Source organism: Cyprinodon tularosa, unplaced genomic scaffold, assembly GCF_016077235.1.
Source record: "Cyprinodon tularosa strain WSP-4 unplaced genomic scaffold, ASM1607723v1 ctg306, whole genome shotgun sequence".
NCBI classification, from domain to species: Eukaryota; Metazoa; Chordata; class Actinopteri; order Cyprinodontiformes; family Cyprinodontidae; genus Cyprinodon; species Cyprinodon tularosa.
In genome coordinates this window covers 740,717-755,421 of record NW_024039015.1, presented here as the reverse complement: position 1 = coordinate 755,421, position 14,705 = coordinate 740,717, and the positions used below count along the sequence as shown (strand labels likewise).

The window sequence follows — 14,705 nt, the reverse complement described above, 5'->3', positions numbered from 1 at the left end:
CCAAGTGTAAAGTTTGGTGGAGGGGGGATTATGGTGTGGGGTTGTTTTTCAGGAGCTGGGCTTGGCCCCTTAGTTCCAGTGAAAGGAACTCTGAATGCTTCAGCATACCAAGACATTTTGGACAATTCCATGCTCCCAACTTTGTGGGAACAGTTTGGAGCTGGCCCCTTCCTCTTCCAACATGACTGTGCACCAGTGCACAAAGCAAGGTCCATAAAGACATGGATGACAGAGTCTGGTGTGGATGAACTTGACTGGCCTGCACAGAGTCCTGACCTCAACCCGATAGAACACCTTTGGGATGAATTAGAGCGGAGACTGAGAGCCAGGCCTTCTCGTCCAACATCAGTGTGCGACCTCACAAATGCGCTTCTGGAAGAATGGTCAAAAATTCCCATAAACACACTCCTAAACCTTGTGGACAGCCTTCCCAGAAGAGTTGAAGCTGTTCTAGCTGCAAAGGGTGGACCGACGTCATATTGAACCCTATGGATTAGGAACGGGATGTCACTTAAGCTCATATGTGAGTCAAGGCAGGTGAGCAAATACTTTTTGGCAATATAGTGTATGTTATATTAAATTAAGCGTTCATTTCCGCATGTTTTGCTCCTATGAATATAAAAATATTATAGCGCATGCTCTCCTCAAGCTCCGAGGAAGTAGGAGCGGAGCAAGACCGGAGGAACAGCGGAGGCTGTAGGCTTTGTTTTGCGCAGGCTTTCTGGAGCGTAGCGAGGCGGTGACGGAGGATGTGGGATTTTGGGGTTAGACTGATATGGCTCTATCGTACAGCTTGACCACAAATCAGCAGTTGTTGCAAAAAACTCCACTCTTTTTAGCTCCTTTGCAACTCTGTTTCTGCCCTTTTTGCATAGCTCAGCTATTGGCGGAAAGATGTGCGGGAGGGCATTAAATACTAGGGGTTGAACGGAACATGAACCGAACGCAACACACGTGAATTGAACCGAGACAGTCGAACCGAACGGTTCTGACGGTTTTCATAAACCGTTCCATCTCTATTAAAAACCTGTTATCCATTGCCCCCCCAAAAAAAGCCATAAACCCAGCTTGGTCACTATACTAATCGGCATCATGTGTTTCGCTCTAACCTCCGTTATTGCTTGAGTTACTTCAGCGTGCCGTTTCAAATTATGTTCATAAGGAGTAACTTTTTCAAACAGTTTGGTCAGTGATCCCTGTCAGCTGGTACGTTGCTTACTTGAAGTTGAGGCACTCTTACTTTATATTCTAGTCATGCAACTAGCAAATACATATCACATACACGGCTTTGTGGTGTTTTTTAAGCGTTCATAAAGATTCATCATCTTATCTCCTGCACAACACCTCACATTGTGCAGCGTCGTCTTTTTTTTAAAAACCGAAATAAATCCATGCAAGTGACGTACTGCTCCCCTTTGGTAACAGACCTTCAGTTGTATCGGTTATTTACCAGCTTGAGGCCGTTGTTCAAAATGTTACGCACAGGTATTGATTTCCCTCCGTACTCCTCTGCCAGCGAGTCACGCCCCATCACGTTACCCGTCAAATGACAGCCTTTACAGTTAGATAATATTGTTTTATCATATCATGATACTATTGCAAATCCAAAATAATCGTTCAGCCTTACTTTAAATGACCAAATAATCGAATGAAGCGCTGGTCTAGATCCACCTCCAGATTCGGATTCACAAACCAACCAGGATGCCACCCAACTACATGAAACCTGCACGTTTTTTGACTTTTATTCACCACCGTAGTAATTGTAGTGATGGTAAATGGTTTAAGTCATACCTGTCTTTTGCACGCTGGGGGAGGAAGGAATCATTTTTATGTCCGTTCATTGGGAGGATTGTGTCACATGTGACTTTTAACTTTACCAATTATGTGTCACTTGCACAAAGTAGAATGTCAAAGCAAACCACGCTGCGCTGAAAAGAAATAAATAATTAAAGTCTACTTTTGGTCCAGACCTAAAAAGCGGACTAAACTACTCTTCATGCTTGATGAAGTGATCCTTCATGCTACAAGCTATTAAGGCAACTGTGAACACTGTTTTATTCAGAAACTAATTCCTCAGAAATTACCAGTATGTTAAGGCATGACATGAGATACTGCAAAATATTATATACCATATTAAACTAAAAACTATATTGTCCAGATTTTAGACACATTGTTGATTTGGGCTCTATTTAGTTATGAGAAATGATTCATTAGGACTAACGTAAATTTATTTTTTTGCTTCGATAACTTATATATCAGTGGTTAAAAGGGAGTTTTTCCTCTCCACTGTCGCTACAAGAATGCTTAGTATAAGGGATTGCCTTCGAGTCGATGCAATTAAATGGTTTTCCATTGAATCAATTTGACTGGATGATCTGGTGAACTGTGAAGTGCCTTGAGATGACATGTGTTGTGAATTGGTGCTATAGAAATTAAATGAATTGAATCTGAATAGGTAATTGCAGTTATAATGATGTAATCTCTATGGTATTTGTTATTTATATTACAATAAAACTACCATAGTTTCCTATGATCCTCTACTGTACAGTCTTATACTGTTCTGTTTTTTATAACATACTAAAGCTGGTTTACCAAGCTGATATTAAGGCATGTTTCCGATCCAGGCATTTTTCTCCTGGAGTTTAATTTGTCTAAATGTTGATTTACCCTGGATGTATTTATGGAGTATTTAGACGATAGAGGTTATAAAAACATCATTAATTCCCAAAGATCCTTGGTGGGTAACTCATGCCGCTGTAGCTGTGATGTTAGCCACTGATTCTACAAGACTACATGAATGTTGGTGTAATGCGACTGAGCAGTGAGCTATCATTCTGATCTAAGTTTATAACTCATGTATAATAACCTTAAACTTCACAAAAAGATTTAACTGCAACAAACAAAATGCATTTTGTAGATTCTTATTTCTCTTATTTCTTATTCCATTTATAGCTTTGAATATAGGTCATTTCTATTACTTACGCTATCAATGATCTTCATTGCAAAGTATGAGGGACTTATAATCAGTTATTTAATTGATTATTAAGGCAATTAAAGGCACAAAGATGTTTTACCTTAAATCTAACAATCCAAAAGGGTTTTGATTATCTCTTCTGGTCCCTCAGAACACAAAGATATAAAAGTTTGAACTATTTCATCCTTTGTTTCTCAAAGGAGACTGCAAGCATCTTTAATAAGTTAGTCTTTAACCGCTTATAGAAGTTCTCCCTATTTACCAAGGTGTTTTTCTTCCTTAAAGGTCTTCCTTAGTTATTAGTGTTAGCCTGACAAATGCAGGAGGAATGAAAATGGGCAGTATAGCCTAAAAAAACAGCCCCCCATTTCCTGCAGTCACACTCTCTGTTTTTTCACACTATATGTTCAAATAGGAGGCAGCCAGCTGCTTTACAGACACAGTTCCTCCCAAACAATAAACCAATCAATTCTTAGTCATTGGATTCTCTTCTATGTTTCTTTGAGCGAACAGAAACCTTTTAAAATTTTACATAGACCTTTATTTAACCCAGCTGACTAAAAGTTTTAAATAACGGGTGATGGATGGGTAGCAGAGAGCAAATCCTGTTTCTGCACAGCTGGAGAAATCGTAGGTTCTTCCAGGATGTCAGCCTTTAAAATCTGGCAACAGCTTAAAAAACGGAACAAGCCCACGTTTTGTCTTTGTTTTGACTGAAAAATCTTTGAATCCAGAAGAGCCAGTGATGAGAGAGTTTTCAGTGCGTCCTGTACTGCTCTGTGTTTTTCACTGATAAACCATGCAAGTTAATCCAGGATGAAGTCCATATGGAGTTCATTAGTCACAGCTCTTGTCTCCACATTGTCCAGGTATCTGAACACACAGTTTATCAAGAAGAACAAGCTAACAGAGGCAGACCTGCAGTATGGCTATGGGGGAGTGGACATGAACGAGCCGCTCATGGAGATCGGGGAGGTACCAACTCATCCTTTCACATATATGCTAGTTTGTCCTCTTCTTGATTTAGATACCAATCTATGGAATGTTTAAAAGGTTATTAGTGTTTAGGTGAAGGATCAGTCTTTGTGTTGAAGATCTGCTCTCTGTCCTCTCATTGCAGTTGGCGCTAGATATGTGGAAGAAGCTGATGATTGAACCCCTGCAGGCCGTCCTCATTAGGATGTTGCTGAACGAAATAAAGAAGTAAGTTATAAAAAGGTTTTCTTCCTTATTATCTTGAACCCCCCCCCCTTCCCGGAGACTGCAGAGCTTTTCAGTGCATACACTTCCAAGGACAACGCACGCCTGCTCATGTTTGCAACACTTTCACATCAGTTTTGTCAACAAAACATTCCTCAGACTTCCGCAGTCTGGGAACAAGTCCTTATCAAGTTTGGAACCTGTGCTGTCTTGCAGTGATCGCTGCGGTGAAAACCCCAACCAGAAGGTAATCCACGGGGTCATCAACTCTTTTGTTCATGTTGAACAGTACAAGAAGAAGTTTCCGCTAAAGGTGAGACGACAAATCACTCACCTGTTTGTCTTTGCTGTATTCAGGCTTTTATTAAAAGCATCTGGGCCGTTAAAAAACACAATACAGATCTAATAAAGCATGTTAGATCAAATTTCCCATAACCCTCTTTAAAACAAGAAAGAGGACAAAATAGCTCTGCAGTGCCTTTTGTTCTCCGAAAAGGTTTCCACTGCAATAAATTACATCAATTTTAGTCTTACCTGACAGAAGATTAATCCAGTTTTTCCAGGTTTCCCTAATTTGCATTAAAATGTATTAAATGTGATTATTTTGGCATTTAAAATACTTTATTATATCCCAATATATTTGAGTGGAACTGCTTCCAGTCAATTGTAAAGCCGTATGTTCTGAAAAGAAGCTTGAGGTGGAGAAAAAGCGAGAGAATGGGAAAATGCACATTTCAATAAAAGTAGCTGGAAAATGAGGAATTCAGGACTTTTATCGTGTTGTATATGAGTCATGGGTACTTGTTGATGGAATTATAAAAGCATTAAATTATTTATTCATTCCTGTATAAACCCTGTTTTCATTTATTTGTCCAAATGTTCTTGCTAGCTTTTTAATGTTTTAAATATTTTATGGTTTTGATCCATCAATGGTACATCTAATGTATACCATTGCTTGAGCTAGCGTAATCAACCCTGTGACGTCACCGTCTGAGGTACTGCAACACCAAAAAAAATTTTTCTGTTTTTTTTTTCCTTTTATGTTCACATTTTTCACATTTGTAATGTAATTTTGATAATATTAGGACACAATCTCGTGAATTAAGTTAGTTTAGTTGAATGTTTCGTTTTCCCTATAAAGGTATTGTGAAAGATTTTGCCGATCTTTGAAAAGACCCGCCCTCTCCACAAAAAAAAAAAAAGCACATTCACAACCCCTTAGCTGCTCCTGAGAGGAAACACCTAATAAATGCGTGCAAGAGGGTGCACAAGCCTATTTCTCCTGGTGCACGCTCTGTTTAAAAGTTGCCGTTCTCATAGCTCATACAAGCTTACTGTGTCCGAACGTCCGCCCTAAACCCTTAAATCCCTCAAACACTATATAGAGCAGAGACTATATGGTGGACTTTATTGCGAACTCAGTTAACTGACAGTTCGGACAGATGATTACTACATTTTGCTCCCTGTTAATCATGTACTTCCTCCACCGCGTGGTGCCTGCGCCATCTTTGTTATTAGTCGCCGCTGTCTGGTAGACGGCCTATGGCGACAGCGGACCGCTGTGACCGCATATCCCATAGTGCTTTGCGAAGAGAGCTCTCCACGCAAAGCATTCCAGGATATATCTGCCTCTTCTGAGCACTTTCTTGTCTTCTCATACACTTCGTAGACACTTTTTCTAAGAACCACGGTGAGAAAGGTGAGCTTCAATGACTGTCTGAAACCGTAGCTAACCACAGAAATATGCCTGAAAGTGCACATGCTCAGGAAAAATATAGCTAACGAGACGAGCACGTAGGAGGGCCTTACGTAAACATATCACCAAAATGATTAACAATTAGGAGGACCACTTATTGAGATGACCCACCCGGAAATGAATTATTGTTCTCTATACCTTTAAGGAATCCTTTTTGTGAGATATCTCCGTTTGGGAAACCTTAATTCAGCCAATAAATTAGTACTAAACCACTAGGGGGCAGAATTACTTTTTAAGAAAAATATTTTAACTGATTTCTTAGCTTACATCCTTTCTTTCATCCTTTGTTTTCATGTATTCGATACACCCCCGATTACTATTCTTTATTACTCCTATCTTTGCATTTGTTGGTCTCTTTCTGCCAGAAGATGAGCCTGGTTCCAGTTGACATCTGGTGTGCATTTCAAAAATGTACCCACCTATAGATGCTCTATTGTTATTTTACCTCAATGAAGGATTTTATACTAATAATATGTCTCATATTTGCATTTTATTATTGTTGCAGTTTTATCAAGAAATCTTTGAAGGACCTTTTCTGATAAAAACAGGAGAGTATTACAAACAGGAAGCCTCCAATCTTCTGCAGGAATCCAACTGCTCACAGTATATGGAGAAGGTAAGAAATGGAGAGATGAGGTGTGTTGAAGCTGCCGGTGAGTTCCACTTTCTTCAGGAACTATGTTTTAGTTGGTCTTATTTGAGTGAGTCACCATTTATAGAAGAGTTAAGGTTAAAATCATCCATTTAGGAGTAGTTTACAGCTTTCTGTGTAGGTGACACATAGAATGTTTATATCAGTGTTCATTCTGAGTCCAAACTTTTGATCCATCAATGATATTGAATGACCTCTGCCTGTAAATCTGTTCATTCCTCCTCCTCTCTGACTTAATCCAGCCATACCTTCAGCTTGTAAACAAAACAATGAAGTTTCAGTGGCCAAAAGAGCAAATTGCCTCCCCATCTTATATGATGTGTCACTGTGCAGCCAAGTCGATGTAAAGATTTGAAACAAGGTTGTCCTTCATTTGAGTCAGGTCAGATTATATGACGGAACATTTCACCATCTCTCTGTAGGTTTTGGCGCGGTTGAAAGATGAAGAAGTCCGATGTCGGAAGTACCTGCATGGAAGCTCCTACGCCAAAGTCATTCATGAATGCCAGCAGAGGATGGTGGCAGATCATCTGCAGTTCCTCCACGGGGAGTGCCAGAACATTATTAGGCAAGAAAAGAGAGAAGGTCAGTACACTTTGTTTTATTTTTATGGGCTCGTTCATACACTATTACTCTGTAACTACAGCTAACAGTGATCGATGAAATGTTTTGCTCAGATATGGCCAACATGTACACCCTGCTGCGGGCCGTGTCAAACGGGTTGCCTCACATGATCCAGGAGCTGCAGGTCCATATCCACAATGAGGGCATCAGAGGCACCAGTAACCTCTCTCAGGAAAATGTTAGTAACGCTCCACTTTATGTTTCTCTATTTGATTCTACATTACCTGGTATTAAATGCATATTAATACCTTTAAACTGTTATGTTTTCTAACTTAAAACAAAATTTAAAGTTTCTTATGGTGACTTAATGTAAAAGACCAACACAGAGTTGCAGCGAGGCTGTAAAAAGCAAGGAAAATAAAAGCAGTTTTATGGGGGTAAGATAAATTAATAGAAACATGCGCACAGGTGTCTGAATTTGTAAATCAAGAAGTCGATAAACGCGAACACATTTAGGATTTATATTTTTCCTCAAATGATCTGACAGAATACAGGTTTTCTATTTATTAATTAGGTTACAAATCTACAACTCCTGGAAAAGTTGTTACACTCCTTACCAGTTGGTGGCAGTATTTCAGCTAAAGATTGTTTGTCAACTGCCTTTAAAGTAGAGGAAGAAAAACAGACAAAAACGGAACCTCCGATCCAATTTTAAACTGTATGCATTGACAATATTTCTATTTGTAACGTTTGATTGATGGTTTTATTTTCTTCTTTAATAGCAGCAAACATCTTTCAGGTGCAACTCTAAGTGATAAGGAATGGAACAGCTTCATTAGGGGTTCTAGATTTGTATTTATGTTGTGTTTTTGCAAAATTGTACCTTGTATTTTTAAAATCTAAACTTCTATTTTTGCAGATCAAATATGATGTCATAATAATGTTTGAGTTGACCACAAGAAATAAGGATAAATCTTGGCCGTACTCAAGTTTATTGACTTAAATCTACAAATTCTTATTGACAGTTTTTTTTACACCGAACAGTTTAATTTACTTCTAACAAACATTTTGAAAGCGTTTTGCTCATTTGTGTTCAGCTCTCTTGATTCAATATTTTACAGAATGATTCTACAGGTGGCAGCTCAGCCTAAGTCATATTGGATGGAGATCATCTTTAAAAGAACATTAGTTAGATTTAAACCTGGAGTTCAACTTTGCGTTTCTAACATCTACAGCAAGCACAGGTTTAAGTATTTGGTGTTTATGGTTCGATGTGGAGCCAGTGGGGTGAAGCCACCGTCTGTAGCATTATGACAGAACCTAAACCTGAAAGATATTATGCTGTAGCACCACAGCTTCTCAGTTAGGCTCAGTTTCATTAGTCTTCATTGAAGTTCTCTAAAAAAAAAAAAAAAAGTTTTAGACCTTCAGGGAAAATAATACACACAGGTGGAATCTATTTTTAATAAAAAAAAATAATAATAATTGAACTTTGAACTTGAACCGAGAAATTACCTGCTTTAGATTTTATTTCAATTTATCAGCATAAAGAGGTGTGAATGAACTTTAAGGGTTGTTATTTTAAGATGAAGCGATGCAAAAAAAAAAGGAATGTAGCATGGATACTTTACTGTGGTGTAATTGCTGTAGGCAGTGGTCTTTAAATTCTATATAAAGTTAAAATAAATGTGATCTCAGTTTTTCCACCAAAGAAACATGTTTATTAATCAACAATCTAAATTTGAATGATTTAAGAACACAGCTAAGGGTATAAAATTAGGTGTCAAAAGTGATTAAAAAAAGTCTGATTTCCCTAGGGCCACTGAAGCCACATCCATGCCCTATTCCATTTCCCTATAGCAGTTTATATTTACATACATTCAATTTGGGGGCGGGATCATGTAAACTGGGCATCTTATACACCTGTTCCATGAGAAAACAGAGGCGGTTGCTCTTCTCTCTGACTACAGACACGGGCTGCAGCTGCTGCGTCTGAGTCCCTGTTTGTGGTATAGAAGAGGGTGAGGCTCCCTCACTAACTTTTGGCTGAATACAGTAAACTCAGATTGATTGTTGCTCTTTGTGCTGTCACCAAAGTCTCCAAGAGCGGTAAAGGTCTCTTTTATAGGTGCCGAGTCGTCAACAATGCAGCTGTAGCCTCACTGTTCGCTTTCATACATTACAAGGGCTTTTAAAAGTCCAAAGAGATATTCTTTAAATTAATATCTTAATGTGTCTGTTTTTCCTCTCCTTCTTTCCTAGATGCCAACTCTGTTCGTGGAGTCCGTTCTTGAGGTTCACAGTAAATTTGTTCAGCTCATTAACACAGTCCTGAAGGGAGACCAACACTTCATGAGCGCACTGGATAAGGTATTACGCTCCAGCTGTGATGGATGTTTGTTCTTTTTTTTATCTCTCAATGCCAAGAGGGAATGTGTGGCTACTTTTCTCCTGCAGTGCACCTTGTAACTGAGAAACAACTCTGATGTTTTTTTGCCTCAAATGCATCAAACCTAAACCATCTCTCTCGCAGGCGTTGACGTCAGTGGTGAACTTCAGGGAACCGAAGTCAATCTGCAAAGCCCCAGAACTTGTGAGTACACACACATGCAACGTCTCGTGTTTAGTCGTACATGCCGTGCCTTGATCAAGTCTACCCCCCCTCCTGCTGCTCTCCCGTTCCAGCTGGCAAAATACTGCGACAATCTGCTGAAGAAATCTGCTAAAGGGATGACGGAAAACGAGGTTGAGGATAAACTGACCAGTTTCATCACAGTGTTCAAGTACATAGATGACAAGGACATCTTTCAAAAGGTATTGAGGTTGTTTTTTGTCTTGTGTCAAGTTTTCTAACGGATAAATCTGACCTGAAGCTGTGAATAGTTCAAAAGCATGATTTAGTTTAGTGGTTTTTCCCCTCAGGTGTCCTAAACAAGCTCCCTTTCCTCCTTTTTTTTATAGTTTTACGCAAGAATGTTAGCAAAGCGGTTAATACATGGTTTATCATTGTCAATGGATTCAGAAGAAGCTATGATCAACAAATTAAAGGTAAATGTGCATCAGATCTCCAGTGTTTTATCCAAATGTTTGTGTTTCTTACGATGAAAAGTCATTCTCTGCTCCGCCTCTTTCTCCCTCTTTTCAGCAAGCTTGTGGCTATGAGTTCACCAGCAAGCTTCACCGAATGTACACAGACATGAGCGTGAGTGCCGACCTCAACAACAAGTTCAACAATTTTATCAAGACACAGGAGACGGTGGTGGACCTGGGGATCAGTTTCCAGATCTACGTATTACAGGTCCGGCTCAGACCACGTCTTTAGAGCTGTTATTTGTATGTTTTTGTGCGACCTCAGTATTCATGAGGAACGCTTTGGCATGTCGTCCATTTGCAGGCTGGAGCTTGGCCTCTCACACACGTCCCCTCGTCCACGTTTGCCATCCCTCAGGAGTTAGAGAAGAGCGTTCAGATGGTGAGCAGAGCTGTTGATGTGTCAGAGAGCTCTGCTCTTAATGGAAGTGACGCGTTCTGACGTTATGTCTGTTTTGCCTCCTTCTATACAGTTTGAATTGTTCTATAATCAGCACTTCAGTGGTAGAAAGTTAACCTGGCTGCACTATCTCTGCACAGGTAAGACCGACAATGAGAGAACTTCAGGACTCCATCTTTAGCTTTTGTGTTATTAATGTTAACATTGGGATTTCTTACAACCAAAGGCTTGTATTTAATTTGGATATCAAGTAATTTTTTTCAGGTGCTTATTGTTGTTTACAAACAGGATAGAGATGGTGTGTTCAGGGTGCAGTGTGTTTTTGGTGTTCCTTTACACAAAGTCAAAAAAAACCCCAAATCTGCTCCATTTTAACTGGAACGCTTTGCTCCACATGTTTGTTTCCTGCTGTTCAAAATAGAAACTTCAGCTTGTGTCCTTTTGCCACACAGGTGAAGTAAAAATGAACTACCTGTCAAAGCCGTATGTTGCCATGGTAACAACGTACCAGATGGCCGTGCTGCTTGCCTTCAACAACAGCCAGATGGTAACGTACAAGGAGCTGCAGGACGGCACCCAGATGAACGAGAAGGAGCTCCAGAAGACCATCAAGTCCCTGATGGACGTCAAGATGCTAAACCACGATTCCCAGAAGGTCTCATGTTGTTTTTACCTCAGATGGGAGAGGAGTAGACCCAGACAAACTTCATTAATTTTGTACACACAGAGTGTATAAAAAACAAAATTTCGTTCAGTACAGCTCTTAAGACATTTCTATTTCTTAAAGTGCAGCAGTGATAAAATGTAAACATAAGACAGTTTTTCCAATATTCAGCACTTTTTTTTTCCTGTTTTATTCAACATTGAGCAGATTAATGGCAGTGAGGAAGAAGCTTCAGTAGTAGTAGCCTCAGGGGTTTAATCTTTATTATTCTTTATAAACAGGAGGAGATTGAAACTGAATCAACGTTTTCACTAAATATGAGTTTCACCAGTAAAAGAACAAAGTTCAAGATTACCACATCGATGCAGAAAGACACACCACAGGTAGGACTGAACGCGGGTTTGGGTCACTGACCTGAAGCTGTCTACATAATACCAAACTACCAAACATAACTGGCTCTTCGTCTGTGCTTCTGTTCAGGAGATGGAGCAGACGAGGAGCGCCGTCGACGAGGACCGCAAAATGTATTTACAAGCTGCTATAGTGAGGATTATGAAGGCCCGTAAAGTCCTGCGACACAACGCCCTCATCCAGGAGGTGAGTGCCGACCTTTCACAGATCCGAGCACAGAGGCATCACTCATTTTAAAAAGCAAGCAAAGCTCTTACTGTGATAAATGTCTAAGATATGGTCGGCCTCAATCAATGCAGTTAGAATCCTAGATGCATTTAAAGGTGAGGTGGCTCTTCCAAAAAACTTTAAAAACAATCCGCTGGACTTTGTTTCCAAGTTTGAAGACGTTTTGCTTGTTTGTTTTTTTTTTTATGAAAAAGCTTCCTGAATGGGAAGCAAAACGTCTTCAAACTTGGAAACAAAGTCCAGCGGATTGTTTTTAAAGTTTTTTTGGAATGAATATAACCTGGATTACTGAGAATCTCCATCAGGATGAGGCGGCTCTTGTTACTCTGTGAGGGAAACGTTTATGTTCTAAGCCAGTCCTTGTCTAGCCTCGTGAGACCATCCTGATCTTGCGAGCTTTCAAGATTTCACTCGCAGATCAGTCTGGAGACTCTCCGTTGAAGAAAATTTGGAGCCGTTCACCAAACGAACGTCCAGTCAGCGTTGGCTTTGAGGCGGGTTGAGGTGTGACACAACGAGAAGCCCGACAGTTCAGTCTAAAGAACATGGCGGCTTCAGCCGATGAAACTAGCGTTAGCGTGGCTATCGAGCAAGTTTTATCGGAATTACAGAGTATTTCACTGAAAGAAGAGCAAAACACTGCTCTGGAGGCTTTTCTCAGAGGAAAAGATGTTTTTGCTCTTCTCCCGACTGGTTTCGGCAAGAGTAGCCTGGCTGTTAGTACGTCATATGCTCCGTTGATCTGATTGGTTTATTTGGCCCGTCTATCACCAACATAGGCCAATCAGCTAACCAGTATTTTCGCCCCTTCCCAAAATTACTTCAACCGAAGGTTTCCAGATGGATATGCGGAACAAATCCATCTGGCGGAGTCAGGTTAGTCCTTGTCATGTTTCCACTATAATCTAATTGGATATATCCATAATTTCTGTACTGCAACCTTTTAGTACAACTTGGTGATGTTGGCTTCTGGGTAAGAGATAACCTCCAAACGTTTCCATCCCCGCCTTTTCAGTAGCGTTGCTTGCTTTTTTCTCATCACTGTGTGAGAATGGCTTCTCTTCCTTTGCCCTCATTACATGGAAACAGAAACATGTGCGATGCAGAAGAAGCTGTCCTACATGTCAAAGCTCTTTTTAAAGTCAAGAACACCCACCTCAGTAGCTTCTTATGAAAGAAAATATTTCTCACTCTAACATAACAATATAAAGGTTATACTGAGCTGCTATAGTTAATGACTCAGCATTGTTGTTTTTTCTTATGGCAGTAGAGTTTTTATCTCTTCAATTACTAATATTCTATATTTCCATGGAGCTGTTCAGATTATCTGTGCAGTGCATTTGTAAAATGCCATTTTTTAAAATTGTGCTCCAGTTATTATGCTCATTTATACTCTTAAAACATAAAATGAGTGCAGCTGTGGCCATAAAAAGTAAGCGTTTAATACATAAAGATGTATATTGCCATATTTTATTGTCCAACGATATGGGGGCACTTTAAGATCCCACAGAAGTTTGAGAAATTCTAAGCTGCTAACATCATGTTTGACAACACTGCTGCCTACACTGTATATACAGACTATTTTAAATCAGGAAGGTGTTATTATAGAAAACTACAAGAATTCCTGATGGTATTCTACCATAAAATATATAGGGGAAACCTGCAGTAAAGGATATCTGAACTGGGCATGTTTTTTATGGCAGGTGAGAGGTATGTATCAGCAGACCAACACCAGTGTTTTATGGGGTGGTGGCGGTATCATTCTGTGGGATTCCTTAGCAGGACAGTGAAACAGGTTAGAGGAATACTTAAAGAAAAGCGGTTAGAGGTTCACCTTCCTGCAGGACAGCAACCCTAAACTCAGCCAGAACTACTATGAGATGGTTTGGATTGAGGCACATTCATGAGCTTTTTAAGAAGAACCCAAATCCGTTGATATTTTGTTAGTAAACGAAAGATGAGGAATAATTATTTTTTGTGTGTCATTGTTTCAGTTGCCTGCTTTACTTAATTTTGCAAAATTATTTATGTGTTCAGGTAATCAATCAGTCCAAAGCCAGGTTCAACCCCAGTATCAGCATGATCAAGAAGTGCATCGAGGTGCTCATCGACAAGCAGTACATCGAGCGAAGCCAGACGTCGGCTGACGAGTACAGCTATGTGGCGTAGGAGCCGAGAACAGGAGCATCTCCCTATTGAGACTCACCTATGGGACGGGTTTCCATTTCATAACAAAAACCACCAAACAGAGTCATTCATCTATATCTGGATTTCAGACTGCGGCTATCCTAAAGCAAGACCTGTGCCTCCCATCTGCGGAAAGAAAAACGACTGATGACGTCACACAACGCCAGAAAGCCCGCTCACATCACCACTCTTAAAGGCCCCTCTTCAAACCTGTCCCACTTTCTGGTTTTTAAACTGTTTACAGCATCACCAGTGCCACGCAGCAGTGCGTCCAGCGTCAAACGGAACACGTCTCTAACTGCTGGAAGAGAAAGATCCGACGAGCCTGTTTGTTGAAAGAGTATAGAGGACAAAAAAAAACAAAGACATATTGATGGCTACATATTAAACATGCTCTCTTTTCTCACGTTTGCAGTTGTGTGTTATTTTCTTTATTTGTTTAATGTAATGAACTTAGGAAAAAAAATATTCTAATAAAACTGGTATACTGACTATTGTTACCTACTTTCACATGTAAAGAGAAATGAGCGACAAACATGATCTTGCTGCTTGTCAAATAAATAAATAAAAACACTGAGA

General features: G+C 39.8%; 1 protein-coding gene across 1 annotated transcript in view; it reads left to right on the top strand.

Annotated features, from left to right (window-relative positions):
* Positions 1-14,705, top strand: part of cul2 (cullin 2) — a 21,738-nt gene extending 7,033 nt beyond the window's left edge. Inside the window, exons 5-21 of the mRNA XM_038292034.1 lie at positions 3,844-3,949; positions 4,095-4,177; positions 4,391-4,487; positions 6,436-6,546; positions 7,005-7,167; positions 7,260-7,384; positions 9,409-9,516; positions 9,680-9,739; positions 9,832-9,960; positions 10,108-10,194; positions 10,292-10,444; positions 10,541-10,618; positions 10,710-10,776; positions 11,089-11,291; positions 11,582-11,683; positions 11,781-11,897; positions 13,977-14,705. Of these exons, the coding sequence (XP_038147962.1) occupies positions 3,844-3,949; positions 4,095-4,177; positions 4,391-4,487; positions 6,436-6,546; positions 7,005-7,167; positions 7,260-7,384; positions 9,409-9,516; positions 9,680-9,739; positions 9,832-9,960; positions 10,108-10,194; positions 10,292-10,444; positions 10,541-10,618; positions 10,710-10,776; positions 11,089-11,291; positions 11,582-11,683; positions 11,781-11,897; positions 13,977-14,108 (1,921 nt within the window). The 3' untranslated portion in view covers positions 14,109-14,705. The remainder of the gene's footprint in view (positions 1-3,843; positions 3,950-4,094; positions 4,178-4,390; positions 4,488-6,435; positions 6,547-7,004; positions 7,168-7,259; positions 7,385-9,408; positions 9,517-9,679; positions 9,740-9,831; positions 9,961-10,107; positions 10,195-10,291; positions 10,445-10,540; positions 10,619-10,709; positions 10,777-11,088; positions 11,292-11,581; positions 11,684-11,780; positions 11,898-13,976) is intronic.